General features: G+C 40.0%; 2 protein-coding genes across 3 annotated transcripts in view; one reads left to right on the top strand and one right to left on the bottom strand.

The window, feature by feature from the left end:
* The window catches only part of LOC144637717 (melatonin receptor type 1A-like), a 28036-nt gene extending 16678 nt beyond the window's left edge, over window positions 1-11358 (bottom strand). Inside the window, 1 exon segment of the mRNA XM_078496795.1 lies at window positions 11339-11358. The gene's annotated coding sequence lies outside the window, so the exon portion shown is untranslated.
* LOC144637713 (multiple PDZ domain protein-like) lies at window positions 908-25739 on the top strand. 2 transcript variants are annotated; one of them, XM_078496784.1, is made up of 37 exons: window positions 908-1133; window positions 3526-4198; window positions 4399-4645; window positions 5131-5271; window positions 5806-5979; window positions 6452-6545; window positions 7309-7533; window positions 8015-8116; window positions 8336-8394; window positions 8609-8681; window positions 8877-8971; window positions 9988-10165; window positions 11282-11466; window positions 11729-11903; window positions 12399-12530; window positions 14267-14476; window positions 14902-15058; window positions 15181-15219; window positions 15322-15474; window positions 15654-15921; window positions 16459-16602; window positions 18608-18848; window positions 19185-19262; window positions 19454-19629; window positions 19738-20052; window positions 20321-20425; window positions 20660-20734; window positions 21248-21644; window positions 21782-21918; window positions 22037-22120; window positions 22524-22641; window positions 22886-22961; window positions 23251-23281; window positions 23669-23785; window positions 23909-24056; window positions 24481-24613; window positions 24822-25739. In XM_078496784.1, exons 1-37 carry the CDS (start codon window positions 1118-1120, stop codon window positions 25090-25092), a joined length of 6042 nt encoding a protein of 2013 aa, XP_078352910.1. In that variant the 5' UTR covers window positions 908-1117; the 3' UTR covers window positions 25093-25739. The 2 variants fall into 2 exon arrangements, with proteins under 2 accessions (XP_078352910.1, XP_078352909.1); XM_078496783.1 differs by having other exon boundaries at window positions 8294-8394.
* The last annotated feature ends 2173 nt before the right edge of the window (window positions 25740-27912 follow it).

Below are 27912 nucleotides of genomic sequence, written 5' to 3'. Positions count from 1 at the left end.
GGAATACTAAGCTTTGTTTAGTATCAACAGTATTTTTGTTAACGCCCGGCCGGCTATTACGGTTTCCTTTTTTTTTCACCACAAGTGCAGAGTCAGTGCACCCAGTGTGCTCGTTACAACGGTACTGGTTTACCTTTAATTTGTGATGCATGATTTACTTTGAGGGCAAACTATAATCAACTCGTAAATAATGGAAATGTATTTAAGATGATCATTACATCTTCTTAGTCTCGCGTGATTATCAACGAGGAGACCTTAGGACTAGTAATTTGCGTGACCCATGGCTAGGACCGCCCAGCAGTGAAACAGCCATTAATTCCTTTCATATTTTTCGTATCATCTGCTTTTGATAGGACATTAGTTCAGTTCAGCAGCTTTGAAGCTTGAATACAAGGTAAAGCAGGTCTCTTTATATTAAGAACATTTGCCTGTGATAATTTCTACAGCACTTACTGGAAATCCACACAATAAGATTCTTTGCACTGCAAATATACAATTCCCCAGTTTTGAGCGTGTGATATACAAGGCCAGAGTGTTAACATGTAAAAAAAGAAACAATAATCAAAGTTTCTCTGGCGACTCCGAGAAAACCGGATATCTCTTCACTTTTTTGGCTGACCTAACATCCGAGTCGACTTCAGACTTGGAAAGGTCAAAAGTGAAAGGATGAAGGGAATTGGAAACGTGAGTAGATATGTTGTTATTGGAGGGAATGTAAAGAAATACGATGTCTTAAGCTAAGGAAAATAATTTTCTGTTCGAAATAATCCATGTAGTTGTAGAGTGTGGTATTGTGTGTACCGGGGGTTATGGTCATTTTCCGTTCCTCGCTTAGACGCTCGTGCAAACAATGGGCGCGCATTGCATTGTGGTTGACCTATATTTTAAGCTTAGTAGCCTGGCCTACATTCTCGTTTGCTATTTACAAACGCTACGAACCAGCAAGTTATTCCAAGCATTTATACAGTTTACTCAGTGTTTTCCGCACAGATTCTGCAGTGCATGGTTTGGTTATGATTCCTAGCTCGTAAAGTTTGAGGAGAAGCGCTTTACAAGTCGCAACAGCGTTGCGATTGTTCGCTGTATCGCATAAACCGGGCATCTATATTTGACCACGATGCCAATTTTACAAGGTAAGCACAAGCATATTTTGTCGGTTTCGGTAGCCCTATATGCGATCTGTAATAGTCTATTGAGTTCAAGTGTTTTTTGCTATTATTGCTTGAATTATTGTAACCTAAATACAAATTATCGCTCATTCGAGTAGTATATGGGGATATGGTATTCGTGATACTTCGAACTCTGTATACAGTAGGGCTGCAGTACTTGATTTAAAAGCTCTATAAGCTCAGATTAAAGCTGATAAACATTCCATGATTTCATATTCTAATACATTTTAAATGTACGCCAACAAATTCCAATAATTTATATTTTAAAATTGCCCATTTTACTTACTTTGAGAATCTTTGAGCTACTTAATTACATTTTGTGTCAATGTTTTCTTGCAAGTGACAACATTCCACAAATATTTCAGGCTTTCTAATCCACAAGTGGAGGCGTGAGGTTTTTCATTCGACAGAATGATTTTCTAATATCCGCAGACGATTTTTGTTTTGTCTGCACTGTAGTCAACAATAGAGAATATTCAATGCCATTTCATTGTTGACAATAATTGCAAGTTATTGTTGAGAATAAATGGTTTATTATACCAGTATTTAGAAACTGAAAACAATGCATAGTTTTCTAACCAAATTAAGTTGTGATAGCAACATATGAAATACTGTAGTCACCACATTTCTAGAACAGCTGGTCAAAATTATCAATGTACATATGACTGCAAAGACTAAGGATGCTACCACATAGGGAAGATATTTGTTTACAAACATTGTTTAAATGTCCAAAAATTTGAACAAAAGAACTCTTTGTTTCGCCAGCCAATAGTTTTCTGGTTGGCACATTAATAACAATAGGTGACGTCAACAATATCTTTGCTATAGCTACATGTAGGATGTTATGTTACATTTATCTAGCTGGGTGCATGACATGATAGAGTAGGGCACGAAGAGTAGGGCACGAAGCTCCCGGTGTTGTGGTCTGGCCTTGTGTAGTAAATTACAGGATGTGTACAGCGTATTTGAACATGTATATGAAAAATGCGCTATATAAATTCATTATCATTATCATTATTACAAACTCTGAACTTTGTAGTAATTGGAAAATGCTCTCAGTTCCTCATTATCGTTCTTAGTGGGCTCAAATGTTGCTCAAAATGTTACCAAAAATTGTGTAATTATTACACAATTATTCTTCACATTTCTAGAAATATACAGTTTAATATATAATCTACCAAGAAATAACATACGTGTACAAACATTATTTTTTTAACCACTGCCTCGCGAATATGGAGGATGGGTGCCTGGGATACCCGGGAGGGCCTCCACTGAGGTCAGCCGGCCCTCCCCAGATAGGATAAAGCTGCCAAGGCTGGCAATCCCAACAAAACAGCCATGAGCCCCCACACACAGACACCCGTCACACTGATTAAATCAGTGGAAAAATGAATTTATAACTAATAAAAAGAAGCAAGGGAGGGAGGGAGGGGAAAAACTCGCAAAACATCCCTGAAAACCCTCCATTGAACGAAGACCTGACACCACGCTGTCATGTCCGAGAACGCAATGCACTGAGCCTGACAAGAGCTAGTAGCCGCTGACCACCAGGACAGCCGACTACCCACTCGTTGTGGTTAACTTGGTTAAACTGCTTTATTTAACTTGGTTAAATCGCATTTAACCTCATTAAAATGATGCTCATCCAACTTGTGACCTTATGAATTATTAATGTAGTTAATAGTGTACAACTCATGTATATTGCTGCAGTAAAAATTTGGTTTTTGAGACTGGCAATCACGTCTATTTATTTATTGCATTTTGTTTGCAACAAATTTTCCTATTTATGTTACTGCTAACATTAAACTGGTTCAACTGCAAAAAAGATTATTGACAGCTTTCAAAATTTAGTTTTCTTTGTTGAGTTCAGAGAATCACAGTGCTGTGTAAATTAAGTGTCAGGTATGCATGTTATACTGTCATGATATTGGAAACAGAAGCAACATGTACATGTTTGTAGTTCTTGCAGACAACCAAACTAATGTATTTTATTATTATTGTCCACTTGGTTTGATTTTTCACCAATAATATATCACTGATGGAAAAGTGACAGTTACTGTACCGCTCATGTGTGATGTGCACACAGATTCACTAAATAAATTAAATGCATCTTACTTGTGCTTTTAGCTCGTGTTTTGCTCATGTACCGGTAATACTTACATGCAGTGGATTTGAAACTGCATGTAAAATTACACACAGCAGTCAACTGGAACTCATTAGCTGTCAGTAGAAATTGTCCCTGGCCTTTTAAATAATAAGGCAGTTAGTCAGCTACAACATCTTCCCTCCACCTTCACAATCTCAGATAATTGAATTTTTATTTTGTAACAATTTACATGTATTTCTCTTCTGTCAGATACATCTCGTGCTGTGGAGATTTTGGATGGCTTTCAACGGAAGCTCAAGTCTCGCGGAGATACTGACAATGATGAGGAACTTGAACGAATCAAACAGATGCTGGAAAGCCCTCTGTTTCGTCAGCTTCTGGTCATACAACAGTCTGTGAAAGAACTCAACAAACAGCTACAGCATGCCCCACCTGATACAGTTCAGGATTTTGAGTTCTCTCCAACAGGAGAGCTGGTATTTCCACACCATTCTGCAACAGATGGTGAAGAAACCGCAATAAGAAATGAACCGGCATCGACAGCTGGGGTGTTTGACCAAGAACCACATGAAAGCTTTGAACCAGTAGCAAGAAATGATCAGCCTGAAGCTTGGGTAGATGCTCAGCAGTCCACGCATGTTTATTCATCTCCTGACGACCTCCCTGTCGATGTTGAATTTGAAGCACCTTACGACAACAGAGATCAAATTAATAAAGAGCTAAAGAAATCCAGATTCGGCAGCAATGAAGACTTTCAAAAGGGTATTGAAACTCTGGCGCAAGGTCGTGAGATTGAGACGGTGAAGTTGATGAAACCAGATCAAGGCGGCTTGGGTTTTAGTGTTGTTGGATTAAAGAGTGAAAATCGTGGAGAGTTGGGAATTTTCATCCAAGAGATCCAGCCTGAAGGAGTGGCAGGAAGGTAATTAAACAGTACACAGACTAAAATAATATATACACATAATGTTGTCAAGTTTTTATACATCTCAAAACAGGGTGACATGACTCACATAAATAAAAATCATTATTAATTATTAGCATTCTCTCACACAGTTTTATCATTTTTTAAGTAAACAGTCTTAAAGTTTTCAACATGAATATGTACTTTTCTTTACTTTACAGTGATGGACGGTTACAAGAAAGTGACCAGATTCTTGCAATAGATGGCAAACAGCTTGACAGTGGAGTGTCACACCAACAAGCTATTGGAGTTTTACAGCAAACTAGTGGAGAAGTTGAACTCATTGTGGCCAGAGGTGGAATTCCACGCTCACGAAATTTATCTCGCACAACCTCTGGAGCAAGTTCAATGTTGTCCCGGACACCCTCTGATGTTAGTACTGTTTCTCGGACATCTGTTACAGTACCGGTAAGTAAATGAAATCCTCATTTACTTACTATAAATTGTAATTTACATTCATCTAAACCCTCAAACTGAAGAGAAAATCTTATGGTATGAACGCCAAGAGCTGTCATGACATTCATACTTTTATTTTATACATTTTTGTTATCTTTGTACTTAAATTTTAGCCCCCAAAGGTTCATGCGCCTGCATTTGGTTGGGAAGTTTCACCCGTTCCCATTTTTCCCACAGTGTTTTTAAGTTTTACTAGGCGGCATACTAGACTTGAAGTTGGAGTAGTGTTTCAGTTTTGTATTTTGAACAATGTATTCCAATGTACTTGATGAGGACAGCATTAAATACTCGGACTCATATTTCGAGCTGCACACCCATTTTATCTGTTTGATAGTTGTGAAAATAATAAAATAAGAATTATTACAAGTTGTACGGGTACAATGTATATTGGTTGACCATATCAATTTTTGTAGAGTTAATGATTTTGTATCTTTCAGGCTGGGGATGGAGAGAATTTGCGGCACATTGAGACTGTGGAACTGCATAATGATGGCTCAGGTCTTGGATTTGGAATTGTTGGTGGAAGAAGCACTGGAGTTATCGTGAAGACAATCCTACCAGGAGGGGTCGCTGATAGGGTGTGTGTAGACTGCTTGATATTTTTAACAAGTAATTTTAATAAGCTGTTATTGGTAAGGTATGGGACACACGGTGGCCTAATGTTTAGTGTGCTGGACTCCAGATGAGCGGTCTGGGTTCGAGCCCTGGCCAGGGCACTGCGTTGTGTTCTTAGGCAAGACACTTAACTCTCATAGTGCCTCTCTCCACCCAGGTGTATAAATGGGTACTGACAAATTTAACTGCTGGGGTTTAACGCATCCCATCTACTCCTAGCCGCTTAATGCTACAGAAACCAGGATAAACTCCGGCCTGATGAGCCACTGGCTCAACAGCAGGATTTACCTAATTGGTAAGGTACAAGTGGCCAGTGGTTTGATGAACCGTGTTATTTTGCAGTCTTTTCTAACAAGTTTTGTAAAAATAAATTCCACATGGAAAAGCATTGACAATGAAACAGCACTTCAGAAGAGTACAGCTTTCATTTGAAAGCTTAATTATATTAAGTTGATAATTCATGTAGACTGACATGTGTAAACTCTGACTGTCTCTAGGATGGGCGTCTGCGAAGTGGTGATCACATTCTTCAAATTGGTGAAGTAAATGTCGGTGGTATGGGTAGTGAACAGGTTGCCCAGGTGTTGCGTAAAGTTGGACAGCATGTCAAACTTGTTATAGCTAGACTAGTGACTGACGACTCCAGTGTTGATGCTGCTTCCAAAGAAGAGGTACGCCCTGTGTTTTTTGTAATCCTTCAAACGTGGAAGGCGCGGTGGCCTAAGGGTTAGTGTGCCGGACTCTGGTTTGAGCAGTCTGGGTTCAAGGCCTGGCCAGGGTCATTGTGCTGTGTTCTTTGGCAAGACACTTTACTCTCATAGTAGCTCTCTCCACCCAGGTGTATATTAAATGAGTACTGGCAACATAATTCTGGGGGAGGGTACCCTGCGATGGACTAGCATCCCATTCAGGGGGGTAGTAGAAATATTCCTAGCTGCTTAATGCTACCGAAACTGGGATAAGCTCCGGCAAGTTTGGGCCATTTGGCTCAAGCTTCCCCCTTTCCCCTTCAAACATGTGGCTGGCTGGCTCCCATTTTATCAGTGTTTAGTAATTTTCCTACTAACTTGCCTTTGTTGGCAAAAATGAAACTAGAAGTTTTACAGTACATTAATTGAATCATGGAATGATTTTTTTTGGTAGGAACCCATGGATGTAGAAACATTTGATGTTGAACTTGTAAAAGACAGCAGAGGCTTGGGAATAACCATAGCAGGATATGTCGACCCGTCTTCAGGTTTGTTTGTATGCTAATGCAGTGATCAGAAATTATTTTTTAAAGACATCTACATGTGTGCAAGTAGTTACGGTACATGTTATTTTTTTTGGGAAAAAAAAAAAAAAAGGGGGAAAAAAAAAAGAGGGGGGGGGGGGGAGAGAGAGAGAGGGGGGGTGTTTTATATTTTTTTATTTATAAAAAAAAAAAAAAAAAAAAAAAAAAAAAAAAAAAAAAAAAAAAAAAAAAAAAAAAAAAAAAAAAAAAAAAAAAAACAAAATAATTTTACCTGTAACATATTAATAAGTATCTTTATCAACTAAACCTGAGGTCTGTACTGAGAGAAATAACTCAGCCAGGATCTTTCTGGTACAGATCGAGTAAAGCAAAGTCTGTACAAGAAAGGCAGAGGGCGATTTTTTCCCAGTATGGTCCCCCTTGAGCTAGAGCGAGTTAATAAGAAGTTTATTGTTTATGTTCTCGCTTTGCTGCACTGTTGCCTGTGTTTTAGCCAGCCAGCTGTGCATTCACACAACCTCTGAACACCGTGGGCATTACAGAAAAAGCTGGCCCTGTCTATAACCGGTAGCTAATCACACGTGTATGTTATCTTAAACATATAACATGCTGTAGCCATATTACCAGGTATAACAATTCAGGTTTAATACTGAATAAAGTGCAGCATTGAAATTTCAACTGACTTGACTTTGCCTAGTTAGTAGATCTGATGTATGTATTGTGTGATGTCTATTAAAATTTATCAATATATTTTTTCCATCTTCAGCGGAATTATCAGGAATTTTTGTTAAGAGTATAGCCGAGGGCAGTACTGCAGCAGTTGATGGCAGGTTGAGGATTAATGATCAAATAATTGAGGTCGATGATATCAGTCTGGATGGAAAAGATAATCAACAGGCTGTGGAAATTCTTAAACAAACTGGACCTGTTGTAAGAATTAAGGTGGCTCGACATGTGAGACATCGGCTCAGCAGACCACAGACCCCTGTTGGTGAGTAACGACACAAGGAATAAATAATTATTTTGAATTGATTGTAGTCTTAAGCAGTTCGCTGATAAATACTTTTGAAGGAGAGAGAGAGAGAAAAAAAAAGATTTTATGTCAAACAAACATTTACTGATAGCTTTTGAATTCAGTTGTATTTCTGACTGTCGCTTCTCTCCAGGTTTTTAGTTGAGAGAAGCAGTTCACAGATAAATGCTATTGAAGGAGAGAAAGAAAATAATTTTGTCAAACAAACTTGAAGCTTGTGAAGTCAGATGTATTTCTGACTGTCACTTATCTCTGGGTTGTTTACAGCTGAGAGAAGCAACAGATGGGAATTAATTATGTCTGTGTTTGCAGGCTAACAAACTTTTGGAAGGAGTAAAAGTCTCCACTTCTCTCCCTAGAAACATACATGTATGTCCCCACCCTTTCTTCATAAGGTCCTGTTAGTAGTACTTAAGTTTTAATAACTATTTTTTTACAGAGGAGCTTACTGCAACTGCATCACTGAGTGCACAGTCAAGTGCAAGTCTAGCGGAAGGTTCAGTAGTGCAAGTGGATTCTGTTGCTCTAGAACCCAGGACTGGTAAGTGATATACTGTAAAATACCCGAGACAATGTCTGAAGTTAAAAATGTCACAGCTCACAAAGAACTTTACGCAGTATACATAATTTATGAAGACAAAGTTTATCAAGGTATAATAGCTTGAGATCATAGGCCTTCCCTACACAACTTCTAGATTTGTATGATTTTTAGTTCCAGAGAAAACATCACATAAACATGTTACTACATTGACTTTAACAGATCCAGAAAGCGTAAAGGAACATTACAGCAATCTGCTGGGAGATAGTGTGGATATTCTGGTGAGTATTATGCGGCACAACAAGAACAAATAAGAATGTCTACATGCAATTACATCTTGTATTCATTGCATTTGCTGCTTTTCTTTGCTATGGCTATCACTCCATCTTTCCTCCCTGTGTCCCTTCCCTTCTCTTCCCTTCCTTCCCTCTCTTCCTACAATGTATTTGTCGATCTGTACATCAGTAGTGATAATTATAATTATTTTGTCAACAGGTTGCAGACATTTCTAAATTCCAATCAGGTGGTGGCCTGGGGATTAGTTTAGAGGGAACACAAAACCCACTGGGTAAGGAAATACAATGTTTTAGACAATCATGATTAATTTAATGTCATAATTACATTTTAATTGACCTGAGTTGAAAAAAATCTCTTGATACATGTACGTGTAAACAAAATCAATAAAAATTGGTTTGGTAGTCAAAAGGCTTTGGTTTCCTGTTTAATATACAAATCTTGTTCATTATTGTGGTGTTTTTTAAAGATGGTTCCCTACCATGGCACAGAGTGCATGCTGTTAGTCCTGAGGGTCCCGTGGGAAAGAATGGCATTGTCCAACCTGGTGATCATCTTGTGGAGGTAACGTCTTGTAACAGTTTGAACTTATAATTATTACCCAGTACAATAACTGGCTGGGGTCATTGTTCTTAGGCAAGACACTTTACTGTCACAGTGCCTCTCTCCACCCAGGTGTATAGGTTGCATTGTACATGTACAGGCAAATTCATGTGAATGCTGGGGGTAGCCCTGTGATGGACTAGCATTCCATCTGGGGCTAGTTGCAATACTCCTTATTGCTTCATGGTACAGAAACGGGGGTTGAGTGGCAGCTGAATGAGCCACTTGGCTTTAACGTGGACTACAAAGCATGCAAATAGCTACAGCTAGATGACTTGTGTTATGCACCCAATGTATGTTACATGTACTTCCATTGGCCGTTCCGAGGTTGCGCAGGGAACTGGGACGAGTTTCAAATTTCAAGTAATCGATAACCTGACACCACCACATGAAAGATTGCGATGAGATAGGTTATTTGACCAAGTTTGATGCTTTCAGGATGCAGAGAAATGAAGTTATGGACCTTGAAACTTGGTTAAATCCATCACTCTCTAATTGTAGTCGCATCCCCCAAAACCATATAAACTCTTAAAATTTTTATCCTTTTGTGCAGCTGTAAATCCCCACCCATTATTTGAAGAAACTAGATGAAAACACTATTTTTCCCTAAATCAAAAAATATAAAAAATAAATATGGTGGGGGACGCTCTCAAAAAGAGACGTGTTGGATTTTAATTTTCAGTCCATTTCTCTGTGTTCTCCTAAATCAAACTTGGTCAAATGACCTCTCACTGGGTTCTTTCATTTGGTGGTGTCAAATATCGAACTAATAAACTCGCCCCATTCCCTGCGCAACCTCGGAACGGCCACCTTACATGTAATTGCCTAGAATAGGTCTGTAATGTATGCTGAGGTTTACAGCTACATTGTGCATGACCCTCTGAAGCCTAGTAACATTATTTATTTATTATCAAATAGAGTTGTTTTGGTATTTTTTGAGTGTGATACGTTTGACAATTGTTTTGTTTGCCACAAAGGTGAATGGTGTCAGTGTCCTGGAGATGAATCATTCAGAAGTTGTTGCACTGATTCAAGGATTGCCGAAGGACTTCCGATTGGTAGTTGCTAGGAAACGAGAGTTGATAGATGATGAACCAATCATGGCAGAGGCTGAGATGGAAATGGAAAGCCAACCAAATGAAAGTGACAGACAAGGTGTGAGATGATTTTAATCTCAAGAGTTTAGAGATTGAACAGATTAAATAGAATCACATATCTTAGAGAGGGTGGTGGTGGTGGTGGTGGTGGGGAGGGGGGAGGTGAATAGGTTTGCGTATTGATGGATTTGGTCTTAAAAAACGCACGGATTGTGGATTTTTGCGATGCACTTGGGCGGATTTCGAAAATACAGCGGATATCATGGATTAGCTAAGGAAGTTCGGATCGCAGATACTAAAGGAAGTTTAGAACACTTAACTAAGTTAAGTCGGTCTTCGTCACGGTTTGTTGGCAGAATTGTCTAACAAACAAGCGAATAAACAAAATTCTTTAAAAAATGGCATAAAAAAAACTTCCACTGTCTGTTGCAATAAACTATTCCACATCAAGTTTTCAAGTAAAGTGGATTCGGATTTGAATGGAAATAGTGGTGGATTGACGAATTTGGCCAAAAGTTAGCACGGATTGGCGGATTTGCAAACCCCTCTTCACTCTCCTCTTAGAAAGAACTTTTAATTGGCTATCATTTTTAGGGGAATAATAAAACTTCAAAGGGTGTGGCAGTTACAACTTTGTGTAAGAAGACGTCAACCGTGAAGTGCTGGTCATCCTCGCTAATTGGCCAGAAAAACTGTTTTTCTGGCCAATCAGAAGGGGAGTTTAAACGCTTCTGGAATTGGTTCTTAGACAAAGTGCCCAGGGGCTGTTACGCTCATGTTGAAAACTGTTACCCGAATCCGGTCGTCCCGATGATCCCCGTCGCCCCGAGTAACTGCCCCTGGGTCTCCGAGGATGCAGTTATACCATATTATACTACAATCACCAAATAATCATTTACTCAGCACTTGCATTGTGAAAGAAGCCAGAAAATGAAGTTGGTAATAAAAGTAAAACATTTGTTATGTACCTGTCGTTGGAAGAATTGTCAGCTAATCCATTTAAAAGTTAAGGGTGCAAATTGTTGATATTCTGAGTTTTGAACTTCAACATGAAATTGACTTAGAGTACTTAGTCTTGTACTTTAAAGCCTTGCTATGGTAAACATTTAACAAGAGTAATAACACTCTCTGTCTCATTATTATTGACAATTTTGTGTTATGTCTTACTTTTAAGATGACCGGTACGTGGATATGGGTATAACAACACCTAGCCCAATGCTATCTGCCTTACCTGATAGCCCCAGTCCCACCGGCTTCAATGAATCCACTATGTCCCAATCCATGTGGACTGATGAGATTGACTATGTGGAATTGGAGAAAGAGGATAGAGGACTGGGCTTTAGTATCTTGGATTACAAGGTGAGTTATCAAGTGCCATTCAGCGTGTACCTCAACCCTCCAAGTTAAGACCATTTTTGTCGACATGGCGACTAAAATTTTGGACCTGGCGACTTAAATTGAGAAGAAGGATTGAAAGCGTTAGCTTAATGTAGTGACTAAAATTTTTCACTGGCGACCAAACTTGAGCAGTCGGTGGCCTAATGGCCACTAAGGAAAAAATAAACTTGGAGGGTTGTACCTCAATATTATTTTCACCTAACAAGTCTGTTCTTATTGTCAGGACCCAGTCTCCCCTGAGAAGACCGTGATTGTGATCCGGAGCCTGGTACCTGGGGGTGTGGCAGAACAAGATGGCCGCCTTAAGCCAGTGGATCGCCTGATGTCTGTTAATGATACTAATCTAGAACATGCTACACTCAGTTTTGCTGTTGAGACGCTCAAAGGAACGCCAAAAGGTGAGTTTTGTTACAAACTTATAGTCAAGAATAGAAACATAATTTTGTTGACCAGGGTTAGGGAAAAACATTTATTTCTTTGTTTTACACAATATTAGGTGGGGGTTCACCTGGCCGTCTTTACCGCTTAACATGGGTTTAACGGAAATATCTTGTTAGCGTTTCAAGGTTCTAAAACCCTTAACTCGTTATAGGTGATTTTTGGGGATGTTTGGGAGGAGATAGTTTTTCCTTAAACTATTAGTAAAATTGAGAGAAATAAGAAATATTGGAGATTTAATGGTATTTTAAAATTAGAATTTGAAGTTTAGAAATAGGTAGACGGACACCAGACAGTCCCCTGACAACCTGGAGTGCTCTTGTGTGGTGGTCAACTGTCTGATGATGTTTCCATTTTTTTCTTCAATCCCTTCTTTAAACCTCTTGAAATTTCATTCAAACTCAAACTCAGGTAGAACCCCACCTTAATCGCAAAAACTCTTCTCTATCTTCCAGGTAAAGTTCGAATTGGTGTTGCCAGGCCGATACCTTTGCCTGATGAAGATGAAGAATATGAGGAAAGCCCACCAGATACAGCAAGATATAATGGTGAGCCACTGATCAAAGATGCTGCACTGGAGAAACGAGGTAAAATCAATTTCAAAACCGTGAAAGGTTTCAAAGTTGAAATTGCAAAGTACTAAAACAAAAACAAAAAACAGTACGGCATGAAAGCAGCTTTCATTTGAATAGTTACATACTAGAGTTTCATCCCCAGAGTCCACAGACGTAAAAGTTACATGTAGAACCACCTTGTACAGCATACATTCTGGGGTATGCATTATTGTTTCGAGTGTCATACCGTGAAATATCCTACAAGTGACTTAACTTGATATTTTGGTGTACAGTAAACTCTCTCTTAACGGACACCTCTTTAAGACGGACACTTGGTGTTGGTCTCGTCCCTGTCGTTTTTCAGTCATTTTACTGTAACTAAACTCCCTACAAGACGGACACCTATCATGTTGTAATCTAAGCTCCCAAAATGAACGACGTTCTATACTGTGCAGGAAACTCTTCAATAAGATCATGCTCGATAGTAGCAATAAATAAATAATCTTCCACAGGGAAATGTAAATACGTATAAGTAAGAAGTCAATTCATTTTCAGCATATGGCTCAAATCTCCTTTAAACATAGCTTTTTTCCCTCTATGGCAAATTTTTAATATAGTTATATGATTTTAATAGTTTACCATATGTAGTTTTTCTTCTGTTTTACATATTTATCTCTTTAAATTTTTACGCTATTTAGTTTCAGACTGTTATGTAGAAATATCAAATAAACTATCTATCTACACCTCTCTAAGACGGACGTTGGGCCGGTCCCAAAGCCGTCCGTCTTAGATAGATTTGACTGTACAAAGAAATATCAAGTCAAGAGTGGGATATTACGGTATCCACGAGAAAACATTGCATAACTATTTTATCCCATGCTTCTAACATACGCATATTTTAAAGTTAAATAACTTTTAGGCTTACTAGACAAATTCGGACAACGTACAAAAAGTTACAACTTCGAGTGATAAATAGATTGTGAAAATTGCAAAACATGTAATATTACCGTATCCAGTTTAGATTCCTCCATCTGCCTTTGAATAGCCAACAGAGTACGGCATAAATAAGTGGTCCTGTCGTTGTTCTGGTGATGGTAGGTCTTCGGAAACTTTGTTTCAGAATATTTGTTTTGCATCAACGTGCAGTCTTGCAATTTAAAGTTGTTTCTCCACCGTTCCTGGGTTTTTGGCCGCTGTTTGGCAAATTCCTCGAAGGCTGCATAAAGTTTTCCGTCTCTATTAACAGGTTTTTCCGAAAATTTGAACGAGTGAATGTCAAGTTCGAGAGAATAATTTGGTTTTTCATTCATCATGTTTGAACATTTTCTCGCAAAATCTAAACTGAGCTGAACGAAAGAATGGCGCGGGCTGCCGCGGGCTGCCAGCTAGGCTTTTTGGCGGGAAAACTTGGCGACCGTGATGAACGCCGGGAATTTTTCTCGTGGAATCAGGTTTCTAGGCTCCTGATTGGCTGTATTCCTCTAGGCATGGGATAATAAACAGTACCACGTGAATAGTAGCTCAGTAACTTTCATTTGAATGGTCACACACTAGGGTTTCATTCACAGACTTAAAAGTTTAAACCACCTTGTACAGCATAATAAACAACACCATATGAAAGTACTTCTCTATGGCCTAGCTTTATTTGAATGCTCGCGTAGGGCTTTTTATCTACAGACCTAAACTGTACATAATGCTCTTGGTATGATGACGTTCGTGCTTGTGATTTGTTTGCTAAAATATTTCTTTTCTAACGTTTTTTTTTTCAGACAAACAAGCCGCCCTGATGGGTGACATTGAAGTTGAAAAAGAGAGCGACAATGAATCCAGTGACAGCGGAAGTGAACAGTCTTCCAAGTTTGACTTTGGTCCGCCGCTGTTGTTCTCGGGGGACTCCGTTGATATCGACAGTTTACCTGAAAATATTAAATCACGAATGGAGACTATAACTATTCGGAGACAGATGGTTGGGAAACTGGGTTAGCTAACTTACTGTTATTTACATGTCTAAACTGTGAATTGTTTCAAACATTAAACTCCATTGTTTTTTTTTTTTTGACGACTTTCTGTAATCTCATACCCAGATCTTCTGAACCCTCGAAGTGCGTAAATATCTGGGTACGAGATTAGACTTTCTGTTGGCTTTCCAGATTTCTTAGCCAATCAAAAATCCATGAACTGCACGAGCACTCTATCGGCACGTGACTACTTCCTGACTAATTTGGTTTTTGATTGGTTAACAATCACGGGAAAGCTAACAAAGGCATGTCAAACTAAAAGCTTCTACTCCTGCATCCATTCCGCTATAGCGGGAAGTCCCGGTGCGCTTTTTAGTAAATGACGTGCGAGGAACAGAAAAATAAAAATATTTATTTTTATCGCTTTTTTTTTCGTGTCGTTCTAGGTCTGACTTTGAAGGGAGATGAAAACGGTTGTGGTTGTGTTGTGAAGTCGGTGCTCAAGGGCGGTGCTGTTGGATTGGATGGAAGAATAGGAGTTGGTGATCACATTGTTGCTGTAAATGATGAAAGTATGATTGGATTATCAGGTCACAGAGCCAGGTAAACATATCACTACCATGAAAGCTGTTACCTTAGTGTGATGTCATAAGGACTTGACGTCAAGTTGCTGACGTTTCCAAGGAAACAACATTGTTGACATGACTCCTGTTAATTTCTTTCAGGTCTGTGCTCAGAAAACAATCTTTGCTGAAGGACATTGTGTAAGTATTTCTTACTTTAAATTGTCTAAACGTAAGTCAGTTAAATTTCTGTTACCCTGAATGATCAATTTTTTAAAATCGTCTCGTCTCATTTCTTTTTAGATTTACATTCATCCGTAGCGAGATGACGCCAGCACGGGCTATTCAACAGTCCCCCTCGTCCTTCCTTGAAGACAGCTCTACGTCATCAGTTCACTCGTCGTCCCAGTCCCTCGAGAATGAGGCTGAACGAGATCAGAGAGACGATCAGAGAAGGTTATGAGTTTTTGCAATCCGTTTAAATCTTTTTCAGTTTTGCCCATCCGTCCATCTGTAAAACTTTCTTGTAGTTCCTTTGTATTTTTCTTCTTTTTCGAATCGCCATTTTGAGGTTTCGTTTAATTTATGGCCCTAATACCACGCCTAATGTTCAGTTGATTCTTTTGATCCACCAGGGAGGAAACTGAGGAGTACAGCATTCCTGAGGGAATAGAAAACCTGCCAGACTTGCTTCAACCGGCTAGACCGCCAATCTACGATGAACCTGGGGTTCGTGTGGTGGAACTCAACCGTGAACCTGACAGTGGCCTGGGTATTAGCATCATTGGTGGTAAAGTTGGCCCTCAGGGCCTGGGCCTTAAAGGGATCTTTATCAGGCACGTACTTGAGTCCAGTCCTGCTGCGCGTTTAGGAACGTTGGTGACTGGTGACCAGATTTTGGAGGTGAGGCTTTTGGTATTGGCTTCACTGACCGCTAATTATGTCGATTAAATTTTTGTGCTGAACCAAAAAAAAATACATCCTTAAAGAGACTATGTCACCTGGATTTCGCAGAGTTTTGGTCTAAACTGTTCTATAATAATTTCTTTTTTATTTTCTTCGTTCAAACGAACGTAAATTATTTACCACTTAAATATCCGCAAAACAGGCACAACCAGTGGTAGGGGACTTTATAAAACCTTTATTTGTGGATAAAAATCAAACTTCGACTTCGGCTATAGATATCGATCTTTTTAAAGGCGCGCGGAAACAACTTGAAAACGTTGGCTAACGTTTTCAAAATTGCAATCTATTTTCATCCGAGTCATCCGCAGCCAGACGCGCTTCCGAACAGTTTAAGTGCTCTAAAATAGCAATTATTAATCAAAATGGACCATTATTTTTAAGTTTCCCACGACATAAATAAAAATTTTGGTTGTTCAAAAATCTGTTAAAATCCGTGACATAGTCCCTTTAACCTACCCTATCTACCCCTGTTAGGTTGATGGACACGATCTGCGTGACGCGTCACATGACGAGGCAGTTGAGATCATAAAACGCGCTAAGAATCCTGTGCGGTTTGTGGTCAGGACAGTGGCTCCCCCCAAACCACCGCGCATGCCTGAAGTCACGCTCAACAACAACGTAAGTTCCCAGCAGAATGCATGTTATAAAAATGTAGCAACATGAAAAAAGAAAACACAAACAAAACAAAAAGCTGCATTGCAATACTACTTGGGATCAAAATAGAAATTGGCTTTCATTTCTGTGTGGTGGGGGTCATCTTACAGCTTTTAATTTGGAGGGCTTATAAGAGGGATTTTGCGGCAGGCGATCTGTGATATTTCGTGCTATAGTGCAATGTTTGAGAATAGGAAATTGTCTAAAGTGAATGCAAGAATAATTAAAAAAAAAAAACAATTGGTTTTTCCAAACTTCCGTGTGCGAGACCGGAAAGGAGTATACATGCAGAATTATGTAATTGCTAAAATTGGTGTTTTCTTCAAAACTAGCCATCTGGCAGGCCTTATTTAGTAAATATTACCATAACTATATAAAAGCTACGCAATGCGTAAAATCGTGAGAAAGTTTAAGTTTGCCCTTTTAGCCGATAATTTTGGCCAGCGGAAACAGCCTCTTCTTCAATAGTTTGTAATGGCTTAGCCTAAACACATTCATAATTAATTACCCTTTATTAATTAATTGAGATTCCATTTTCTAATTGGAGAATTCCACATTTAATTGTCAATTACTTGTAATAAAACAAAAAGGTTTTTGTTAAAATTTATCAATATTATTTTTTTTGCGCGTTAGACATTAAAATAAAAAGGAAACGCGAGATAAAGTTGACAACTGCTCAACAGATAATCTTTATTTCCGAGAAGTATTTAATTTCGGTGTCTTTGAATGATATGGATTAATCGTACAAGATCACGTTCTAGCAAAAGGTTATATTAGATTTGTCATTTCTTTTCGATGTTTCGATGGAAGAGAAAGCTCCAGATTGGAAACAACTGTTATTTGGTGGCGATAATAACATCTCGGCTACTGAATGATCAGAAGATAACGCGACGCTCCTGTGAAATATTGTAACAAAGGTTTTCACAGGAACTTACAAACTGTGCTCGGCAAGTTGCAAAGATAAGCCGATTTTTCCGTCGTTTCAAAATGCCGTTTGGTTTTGGCAAATCGAAAGGTTTGAAACTGTCCAGAAGTTACATCTCTGAGGTAACAACTAAAACCAATACTTATTTCGTACGAAGCGTGCTTGTATTTCTTTGCTTCAGGGTCTATTTGTGTTTGAATTTAATTTAGGAAACTTTCTTTTAAGTTAAAACTTTCAATGCAAATTGTAAGAGGTCATGTTTTGGGTATTTAGTCGACCTTTATAACTGTATTCGTTTTGTAAGATATTTAGGTGGCTAAAGATTTTTATAAAACTACTGCGCGCAGTTCTTTTGACTTGTTTTCCTTTCACTTCTGAGCGATTTAAAATGGAGAATTATCTTAGTAAAAAAAAAAAGGCGATTTAAGTAATATACTTAAGCTTATTTAAATCGATAACGCCAAAATATTTGAACTTTTACTAGGTTTAAAGATCTTACATGATTCAGCCTTATTTTGTTTTAGTTCTAGATGTTATTTTAATTTTGTTCGTCGCGTCTGTTGTCAACTAAACTTTAACTTGTTCCACCAAGATATGCAAACCCCACAATCAACAAAAAGCAGTTAGATCACTGTATAAAACGGTGGTGCAGTTTGTTGATATCCCAAGATAAAGCAAGGATATAATCGTATTTCAGCTTGTAAAGGAGTTCCTTTGGCTTATATAACCTAGTAAAGGGATTTGGGTAGGCTTATAACTTGAGGAGCTTATATCAGAGGAGGCAGTATATCCAGCTTAAAAGCCGCTTAAAAGTGAGGGTTACAGTTGGTAGACAGATGGGCCCATAACCATTGGGCCTTATTAGCAGGGGGGAAGGGACGGGGGTAATACCGGGATGTTAGGGGTAAATCGATGATGTTGACTTTTTCTCTTGCGGACAGCCCCCCCCCCACCTTTCCTATGAAAATATGTAATCCGGGGGTTGTGTTTCTGTTCTAAAGAATATCTCAATCACAGCAAACTCCCATGTCACTTTTTTTTAAGGTGGAGCCCAGCAGTGTAACAGTTACCAGTGCCAGGCCCTCGACCGAGGCTGCTACTTTGCCATCAGACGAGTCGCTCAGGAAGGACATTCCAATTCCCGCCAAAAACCTGACAGCTGATGAGATCGAGGAACCAATCGCCACTGCTGCCAAGGCTGAGGGTGTGAAGGCGGAGATTGAAAGCAAACTGTTGAACCTGCCGTCTCGTTTTACCATTGTAAAGAGTGAAGAGGACAGAAAACGTAAGTTTGTTTTAGGTTACATAGCAGGCGCATGAGTAAGTTCCAGGAGGCACGCGCGAGGGTTGCACCCGAGGAAAATGCGCGTACTCCCTCCACGCGCGCTCCACGTGTATCTCGTGCCGGTATATTTAACAATTATCCCTTGTGGCATTTTTTTTACGTTAAAATGTAGATCACGTGTCACCGGACGCGTGGTACGTGTTTCTGCTTGCAGTGGACATCTGATCCCAAAAATGTAATTGGTGAATTAAAAGTTGGATCTTAAGGGCTACTAAAAGAATATTTCGCTTGCTGTATTTTGCTAACCAACATTTTCAAATGCTATATTTATACCAGGGCAAATGAAGATAAAATATCCAGATGTTACAGGCGATTTTATTTTTGCGGATCTCATGAAAGGAGGCACGGGATTAGGTAAGTTAAAAAAATTCACCTTGATTATCAGACACTAAATAAGCTCTTGTAAATAAGCTCCTGTGGGAAGTACAAGTTTTTCAGCACTTAATAAACAGGGTAATTGTTATTAATTGGAGTCCCTTCATGGCCCGCTTTCGCCAGTAACAATCCTGTTTTTATAACCTGTTTATCTTGTCATTCTTAACAAGGTCTGAGTATCGCGGGCGGCAAAGGTGCAGCGGCAAACCGCATTTTCGTGGTGGACGTCAAGCCAGGCGGGCCAGCGGAGAGGAATGGAAAAATCCAACAAGCTGATGAGATCTTGGAGGTTAATGAAGTGTCCATCCGGGGATTAACTCATTACGAGGCCTCCGCGATCCTGAAGGTAAGCGTCAACCAGTACTTTACCAGCGCCATTTTTGTCCATATGAAAACGTTTCAAGCATGGTATTCATTTGATGTGTGACAATTTTGCTTTCTTTTGATCTCAAAGAACACTCCGCCAGAGGTTCACCTCGTGTTAGGCCGTTCACAAGAAGCCGCTGATTTCTTGAGTCGAGCCAGGACACCACCGGCTCAGGAATCTCCCAGGGGCCAACAGTGGTCCGAACCGGAACTGAAACCACTTAATGTTCGCACCGGCGAGACCTCGCCGTCGGCTCGACGAAGAGAGGCCGGAAGTCCCCGACGGTCAGGTCCTAGCCCTAGCTCCAGTCCTCCGCCGGTTGCAGAGGGTATCACTGTTTCACCGACGCTTTTGAAAGAACTTTCAGGAGGTCAGAAAGTGGAGTTCATTGACTTTGTCAAGGTATGTAAACGAAGAATTTTCATGTAAAATGTTATTATTTTATAACATAAAACTCACTCGTTTGAGGTCATTTTTGTCTAGGAAGAGGCCTTGTTTACAAGCAACATTCAAGTATGAATTGTGAACAACAATTTTACGTGCAATCTTCTGACTGTTGTGCGAGCAAAAATTGGATTTGTGTACAAAGGTCTACTGGTATAGTGGGGCGTAGGATAGCCTTATGGGATTCGTTTTGGTCAACATCAAGATTTTCAATTTCCTTTAACAGAGCCCGACTGGCCTTGGATTTGCTGTGGTAGAGGGTCCAGGATTTGGTGAGGGTCAGACAGGCATTTATGTGAAGGACATCACTGAGGGAGGCCCTGCTCAAAAGGTATATCAATTTCTATAATTATTGAATTATAGCGAACAAATGGGGGACTAATAGCTTTGGGGAAAACTGCGCGCGTGTTGTGTGTTTGACCGCTGTTTTGTCGCTATTAGGTAAGACGTCATATTGCTTGGCGCTGCTAAAAACCGCGGGCTCATGCAATTCTCCAAGTAGAAATTCGGCGCGGAAAAGGTGTTTGTTGGTCGGATGTTAACTGTTTCTTTTGCTTTTCTTTAGGACGGCCGATTGAGGAAAGGAGATCAGCTGATCGCAGTGGACAATCAGCCCATAGTAGGACTCACTCATGCTGAGGTAAACAATTTAAAACAGCGTTTGTAAGTGATACTTAGAGTAATAAAGCAACTTGTGCCGTAACAAAGTCCAGGAAAAAGCTGACATTTGAGCGGCATTCGAACCCATAACTTAAGTGATACTACCGGCCGCACCATACTGTTTTTTAAAGTTGATCAAAATGTGCTGTACATATAGTGCCAGTTTTCACCGTCTTCTAGCCTTGTGTGAGTCATCTTGTAAATGCACTGTGAGATTGGAGTAGGAAAATGAGCCGGCAGAATTAGAGATGTGAAGACAGCATCAAAGATGTGGACAGGTTTGAAGCTTTATTGTTTCACTGGAAAAGCATTGGTGAAAAAATTCACTGACCTTCTAGGGCGTTCATTAATGTTGTAAATGAACCAGTATCGAGTGTGCGCGGGTGGGTGGATGGTGCGTGCGTGCATGTGCGTGCATGTGCGTGCGTGCGTGCGTGCGCGCGTAATGTATGTTTACTGTTCACGCTAAATTCTCTCGACATTTTTGTTGCAGGCCGTTGCCATATTGAAGAGAACCAAGGGAAAGGTGTCGCTTGTGGTTGCTAGGAAACAAGTACTTCCCGGAAGTCCACCAGCTTCCGCCAGTGTATCTCCGAGGAGGGAGACCGGAAGTCCCCGTTTTCACAAGAAAGGACCTCCTGTTGCTAAGAAACCAGTCAGGGAATCCACATCAGATGCGAAAAAACCCGGAAGTCCGAGGAAAGCAGAGAGTCCTAAAATGACTAAAAAACTCTTTGAGAGTGTACCAACCGGAAGCGCGCTGACCGCAGATATCCCAACCGGAAGTGCGCCGACAGGAAGTCCTTTGGCGTCTAGAAGAGAACCTGTACAACCCCAGGCTTTTGAGCCAGTAGTTCAAATCGTCCAGCAGTCTCCTCGTGAGGCAGCACGTAAGTTCATAACTCCACTTTTTCCACCGATTGTTTCAAAGCAGCCTGCAAAATTCAAAGTAGACTATTCTTTTTGTGGATTTTAAGAATTTTCGATTGTCGCTCAATTGTTTTTTGTTTTTGTTGTTTTTGCGCAGCTGTTTCACCGACACTAACCCCGCCTCCAAATCCCCGCACCACACCGATAATTCCCGGCTCAGAATGTGTGATAGAGATTCCTAAAGGAAACACAGGCCTGGGGCTGAGTATAGTCGGCGGTGCAGATACGTTGTTGGTAAGCCGCACTTGATACAAGTATTGATGTAGCCTTTAATTCTCAGCACTAACTTTTTAAGAAATGTATGGATATTAGTAAGAAGAATTCATCAGTTGATTCTTGCTCATTTTTTTAGGGCGCCATAGTCATCCATGAAGTGTATGAAGACGGCGCAGCGGCCAAAGATGGCAGGCTTTGGGCTGGCGATCAAATTTTAGAAGTAAGTTTGCGTTATCTTGTACTGTGGTTTTAGGGGTGTGCTCATTGTTGGGGTCATGCTGAGGGCAGTCTGAGGTCTTCGATCATTGCTTCACACGAAGTGTAGTACACTTGTTCAATGCAGCGTGTTACACCTCGAAATCTTTGGCTTTTTTAAAGGAGATCGGGACAACATTGAGTTTTAGTGGTCGCATTTCGAATCACAATGGTGAAATCTCTCGTGAAAATGTCAATCCACTCTCGTGAAGTAAAGAAATTTTACTGACCAAGGAAGTTGCTAGACTCCTATACTCCATACACATTTGCGCAGTAGACAAACGCCACATTAGCAACACTCATCAAAAAAGGTCTTGAGTGACACTTTACTGGGGCTTTTACTGAAGCTGCTGTTATTGTATTTGTAGGTGAATTATGTCGATCTGCGAGAAGCGACACACGATATGGCCATCACAGCTCTAAGACAAACGCCTGCTGTTGTTCGACTGGTTGTTCTCAGAGACGAGTCTCAGTTTAAAGATGAAGGTATTTCCAATTTTTCTAAGTGGTATAGCTTTGTACGGTCGAGCCTGCGCTAACGGACACCTCTCGATAGCAGACATCTAGACGAGGTCCGAAGACTGTCTGCTTACCCGATGTCCGATTGTTTCATGTTCTTCTATGCAGTTTAAGAATCCCATAATTTTTTATGTTGAAAGGCTGAGTAGTTCATAGCGTTAAAAGTCACGCCAACCCTTTCTCTAATCGCAGATTTATGTTTCCTTTTCAGAAGCCTTTGAATACCTCACCTTAGATTTAAACAAGGTTCCCGGCCAAGGACTTGGTTTGAGTATTGTCGGAAGAAGGTATGAGATGCATATTATTGATAATAAAAAAAAAAAAAAAAAAAAAAAAAAAAAAAAAAAAAAAAAAAAACAAAAAAAAAAAAAAAAAAGGGGGGGGGGGGGAATTGAACGGGGGGGCCAAGGAAAAAAAAAAAAATTCAATTTTTTTTTTCATGCCCCCCCCCCCCCCCCGTTTCCGTATCCAGCGGTCGCCTACGAATCTAACGAGCGACTTGGAGCAAGTCTAATTATTGGCCTGCTTTCTAATGATCGTATATTTCTGTTTAACTTTCCTTTTCTTTCTTTGCAGAAATGACACTGGGGTATTCGTTTCGGACGTGGTATGTAGCGGTTTCTGCTATTAATGCTACACCCGTTAATTTATTTGATTTTTGTCTTCCCAACTGACCCCCTCCCATAGAAGCCACCAAAGTTGATTTCGGAATTCGCAGCTCTGTCGATATAAAAATTCAAATATTTAAATTTTTAAATTTATCATGCTCTTTGTAAAAAACAGAGAACCACCCATTCCCATTTTCCGTGCAGATACTGAATCTTTCAAAGTTTCCATTAGGTTTTTCTTCACCTACAAAACGTGTATATTAAAGAAAAAATATCCGGGTGGACTTTTTCACGAAGACACTGAAGAACTGCTACTGCTTTTGTTCAGTTTCACTTAGTCGTAAAATGCTATGATTTGATTGGCTAAACCTAACTTTGATTGACAGGTCAGAGGTGGAATAGCAGAGGCTGACGGTCGTCTGCTAGCTGGTGACCAGATCCTCTCGGTCAACGGCGAGGATCTCAAGAATGCTACACAAGATATAGCTGCTGCTGTTCTTAAGGTAAAGTGGAGCATTCTCTCTGGTTCGCCATCTTTACTTGCCCTAAATAGCGGGCTATTCCGGTACGAGATAAAGGAAGGTACATGTAGTTGAGGATATTCATGTCAATCTTTTTCTTTGTAGCGAACCACCGGTCGTGTCATTCTTGAAGTTGCTCGTCTGAAGCAAGGTACCAGTTCCCGGCCGTCCTCGATGAGCAGTTTGCCCAACATACTGCCTGGGACGGAATCGATGAGCAGCATGGAAAACATCTCGGTCCAAGTCCCGCTCGGTAAGTGCGCTGTGAAACATGATTCATTGATTGAAGTTTAGTTTAAGAATTTCATTCTATGATTACCAGGGAATTTGATGTCGCTCGGAAGACAAAAATAAAGCCACGTTCAGCTTATATTTTACAGTGTGACGCGTCTTACCGTGACCACCCAACAAACTTTTTACAAGTGTGCTTTAGTAATATCATTATAAGTTTGACGAAAACGCCTCCTTGCAAAGTTGCATACGATCAAATAGATGCTTGTTACAGCGTAATTGTCAACAAAACGCAGTGAAAACGTAAAATATTACAAGATGACACTTGACACAAAGTTTGTCGGGTGGCCATAAGGCGCGTCGCACGCCCTTATATAAGGCGCGTCGCACTGTAAATTTAAACAATTTTCCTTTTCTTAGTCATTTCCTCTTCACACTTTCTTTAGACCCAGAACAGCCGGAAGTTGGCCCAGATCCGTCATCAGGTACCAGTCTTCCCCCGGCAAGTTTGTCTCCGACTTCCTCCATGGCGCAGGAAACAGCTGAATTTGCTCAGTCCGACGAAGAAGGAGAGGAAGCGTGAGTACTACCTTATATATGGCGAAGAGTCTTACCCGAAGATTTCTCGAAGATTTCCGAAAAAATCCGAAGTTACCCGAAGTTTTTCGAAGCTTGACCGAGGAGTTTCGAAAATGGCTCTAACATTTCTGGAAACTAATCGAATACGTTGCGTTGAACAAACCAAAAATTGCCTTAATCATAACACTTCTTTCTTGTTCCATTTCAGACCACTGGAAGCGAAAATTATCGAGTTAGAACGAGGCCCAGAAGGCCTGGGATTCAGTATCGTGGGTGGTCATGGGAGTCCTCATGGAGACCTGCCAATCTACGTCAAAACTGTCTTCCCGACAGGCGCTGCGGCCCGTGATGGACAGCTAAAACGTGGTGATCAGATTGTTGCTGTCAATGGAGAGAGCCTTGTTGGTGTTGCGCATGAGTCTGCAGTATCTATGCTGAAGAGAACCAAAGGAAAAATTATTCTCACAGTGCTTTCATAAAGACTTTATCTGTTGAATTCGTGATGCATAAACAGGGCATCCAATCTGCGTTGCAAAGCAACTACAACTGCATGGGTACCCTGTGCTAAGTGAGTCGTTAAAAGGCTTCATGTAAGCGTATTGTTTTAACTCATCAAGCCAGCTAAACAAATCTTTATCTTTACTCTGTTTTTGTAAGAAAAAGGCCACGACTATGTAACTAATGTTTTCATTATGTATTATATTGGAAGAATATCCCAAACGAATTGTAAAATTAAGCATTATGAATTATTACTCGGTTGTAAGGGGGTGATTTAACGGAAATTGACTGAGCTGAATGGCTATCAGGGATTTTTATAATTATCATTTTATACAAACACTGAAGATAATTCGCGTGCTTTAGTCAATAACTGATTATTTTACCAGAAAACTAAATAGAAATTGTATAAATTTTTAAAGCAGTATACCATGAATTTCTGTGGATGTTGGGAGAATCAACTCGGAAGTCTTGTAATCTTTTGTAACGGAAATGGATGGTGTACTGCACGTATTCATTTACGAATGTGCTAACTTTTGTTCCAGTAAAGATAAGTAACTAAAGAATTTGTACTGTCAAGCAAGTAAAATACGACTGTTTATAGTTTTCAAAATAAAAAATTATAATTGAGGTTTGTGGTTGGTACTTCTTTATCAACATAACGTAAACATTGGGGAAGAATAAAAAATGTGCTACAGCAGTATTACTGGGAAGCAGTTACTGTAATGGAATTTACAAGAAAATGTTTGTCAAAAACCGCAGTTGCTTTCCACCCCACCCCTAAGAGACTTTGTCACTGCACTTCCCTTCCAGAGCGAAAGACAATTGCCTCGCATCAAGTGATTCCTTGCGTAAAAGGGGGGGGTAATTTTTTTTTTTTTTGTTTAAAAATTTTAAATATTTTTTTATTTCTTCTCCAAAAATGAATTTTATCCTTTTTTACCCCCGGGCCCGGCCCCTTCCCGGGGCCGGGCAAACCCGGCTGTGATCCCGATCCCAAGGCTGTGATCCCTGATCCCATATACCTGGTTACGACCCTGTCAAAGGCAACAGGACACGTAGGAATGAAACGAATTACGTCCTCTTCCCGACTTCCCCCTAAATATTTTGATACTAATAGGCGATAAGGGGCTGAAACGAGTCAGTGAAAACAAATACAGTTGAACCTCCCTAGGTTAACGTGTGAAAAAATTGAGACAATGTATGAACGACTTGCGTAAACGTGTACGCGAGTCGTTCATACTTTGTCTCTAAATTTTTTCACGCACGCAAAAAATTATGCGTCAGTGGAAATCCACCTTAATACAAGCACGGAAGGGACTGCGCAGTGTCCGTATTAGAGGTGTCTGTATTTATATTATAGAGGCCACCACTATGACGTCACTTTTGACTTCAGCTACTTGCTCTCTGTACGAATCACTATTTTCAAACTTAATGTTCTACAACAGAATGCTGCATGTAAAAATATGATCAATTTTAAAAACGTCTAAGGTGTTGTTTTAGTACGTTTTTTTACTGTACAAAATATGAGAATTTTGTTGGGACATATGAGATTGTCCATAATAGAGAGGTGGCCGTATGGAGAGGTTCGACTGTATCGTCACCGGAGTGTCCGTAAGGGAAGGGGTCATAACAAGTGTACTCGACGAGGATCCATCTTGTCTAGGGGTAGGGGGGCTATGCAAGATACCACCTGTCTGGTAACCCAAATGGACAAAATGTATTGGCCTCAAAATTTGAGTTAAGACTTTCATATTAGGCGTGCATGAAGCTTGCATTGCTGGAGAAATGCACAAAGATGTTTGAATCTTTTTCTTAGTTTTTACTCCTGATAGAGTGGAGGCTATACAAACAAGACACCATCTCTTTTTTCTGGCTTTTGCAGGGGGGGGGGGGGATCCTGTCTGAGTATAATAGTTTTATCCATTTCCCTAATAGAGAGGTTAATATACAGGCCGGTAGTTGTCTGTAGTATGAAACAACTAGGGGTTTATTTACCGAATATATAATGATTCGCATTTAATTTTCTGCGCCATTAAGCTCCTTGGGGCCAAATAAGCGCCCCCTTTCCGAATAAGCGCCCCCCTTCGAATGTGTTTTTCAAGTAAATAAGTTTGGAAAAAAAAAAAAAAAAAAAAAGGGGGAGAGACGACCCTATTCCAATAAGCGCCCCCATTCTAAGTTAGCGCCCCCATTCTTATAAGCACCCCTATTCTAATAAGTGCCCCTATTGAGTAACTGCCCCTACTGAAAAGTCATTGACGTTCACCGTACAGTTCGTGTATATATTTTATGCTGCTAAAATGAACAATTATTTTAAAAGTAACTGAATTTTTAACAATTTCTGACTGTTACAGTTTCGGTTATTGTTAGATACATTTGGTTGTTTCTCAAAAAATTAAATAAGCGCCCTGTCCCGAATAAGCGCCCTCCCTTGAGGTGCCAAAAGTAAAACTAAGCGCCCCGGGCGCTAAATCGAATCATTACGGTACTCCACAGTATTACGTAAATGGGATGCTTGGCTATTACAGGGTTACCCCTAGCATTTAATTTGCCTGTGCCTATTAAGCTCTCCTGTGGCCGAGATTTAGTGTCCGTTTCCCGTATAAGGGAGGGTTCGTATTGTAGAGGTTTAACTCTATTTTGCCCCCCCCCCCCCAAGAAAAAAAAGTGAGCGTTTTGAAGCTTCGGGACATCGGAGATTATCCGAAATAACAAAGGGGAGACAGGAATTCCACTGTGAAATCGCCGACAAGAATATTTTGTGGGTGAGTTAAAAAAAAAAAAAAAAAAAAAAAAAAAAA

The sequence above is a fragment of the Oculina patagonica genome, chromosome 14 (genome assembly GCF_052425735.1).
Source record: "Oculina patagonica isolate OP01 chromosome 14, crgOcupat, whole genome shotgun sequence".
Classification (NCBI taxonomy): Eukaryota; Metazoa; Cnidaria; class Anthozoa; order Scleractinia; family Oculinidae; genus Oculina; species Oculina patagonica.
This window is presented reverse-complemented; position numbering and strand designations above follow the sequence as displayed.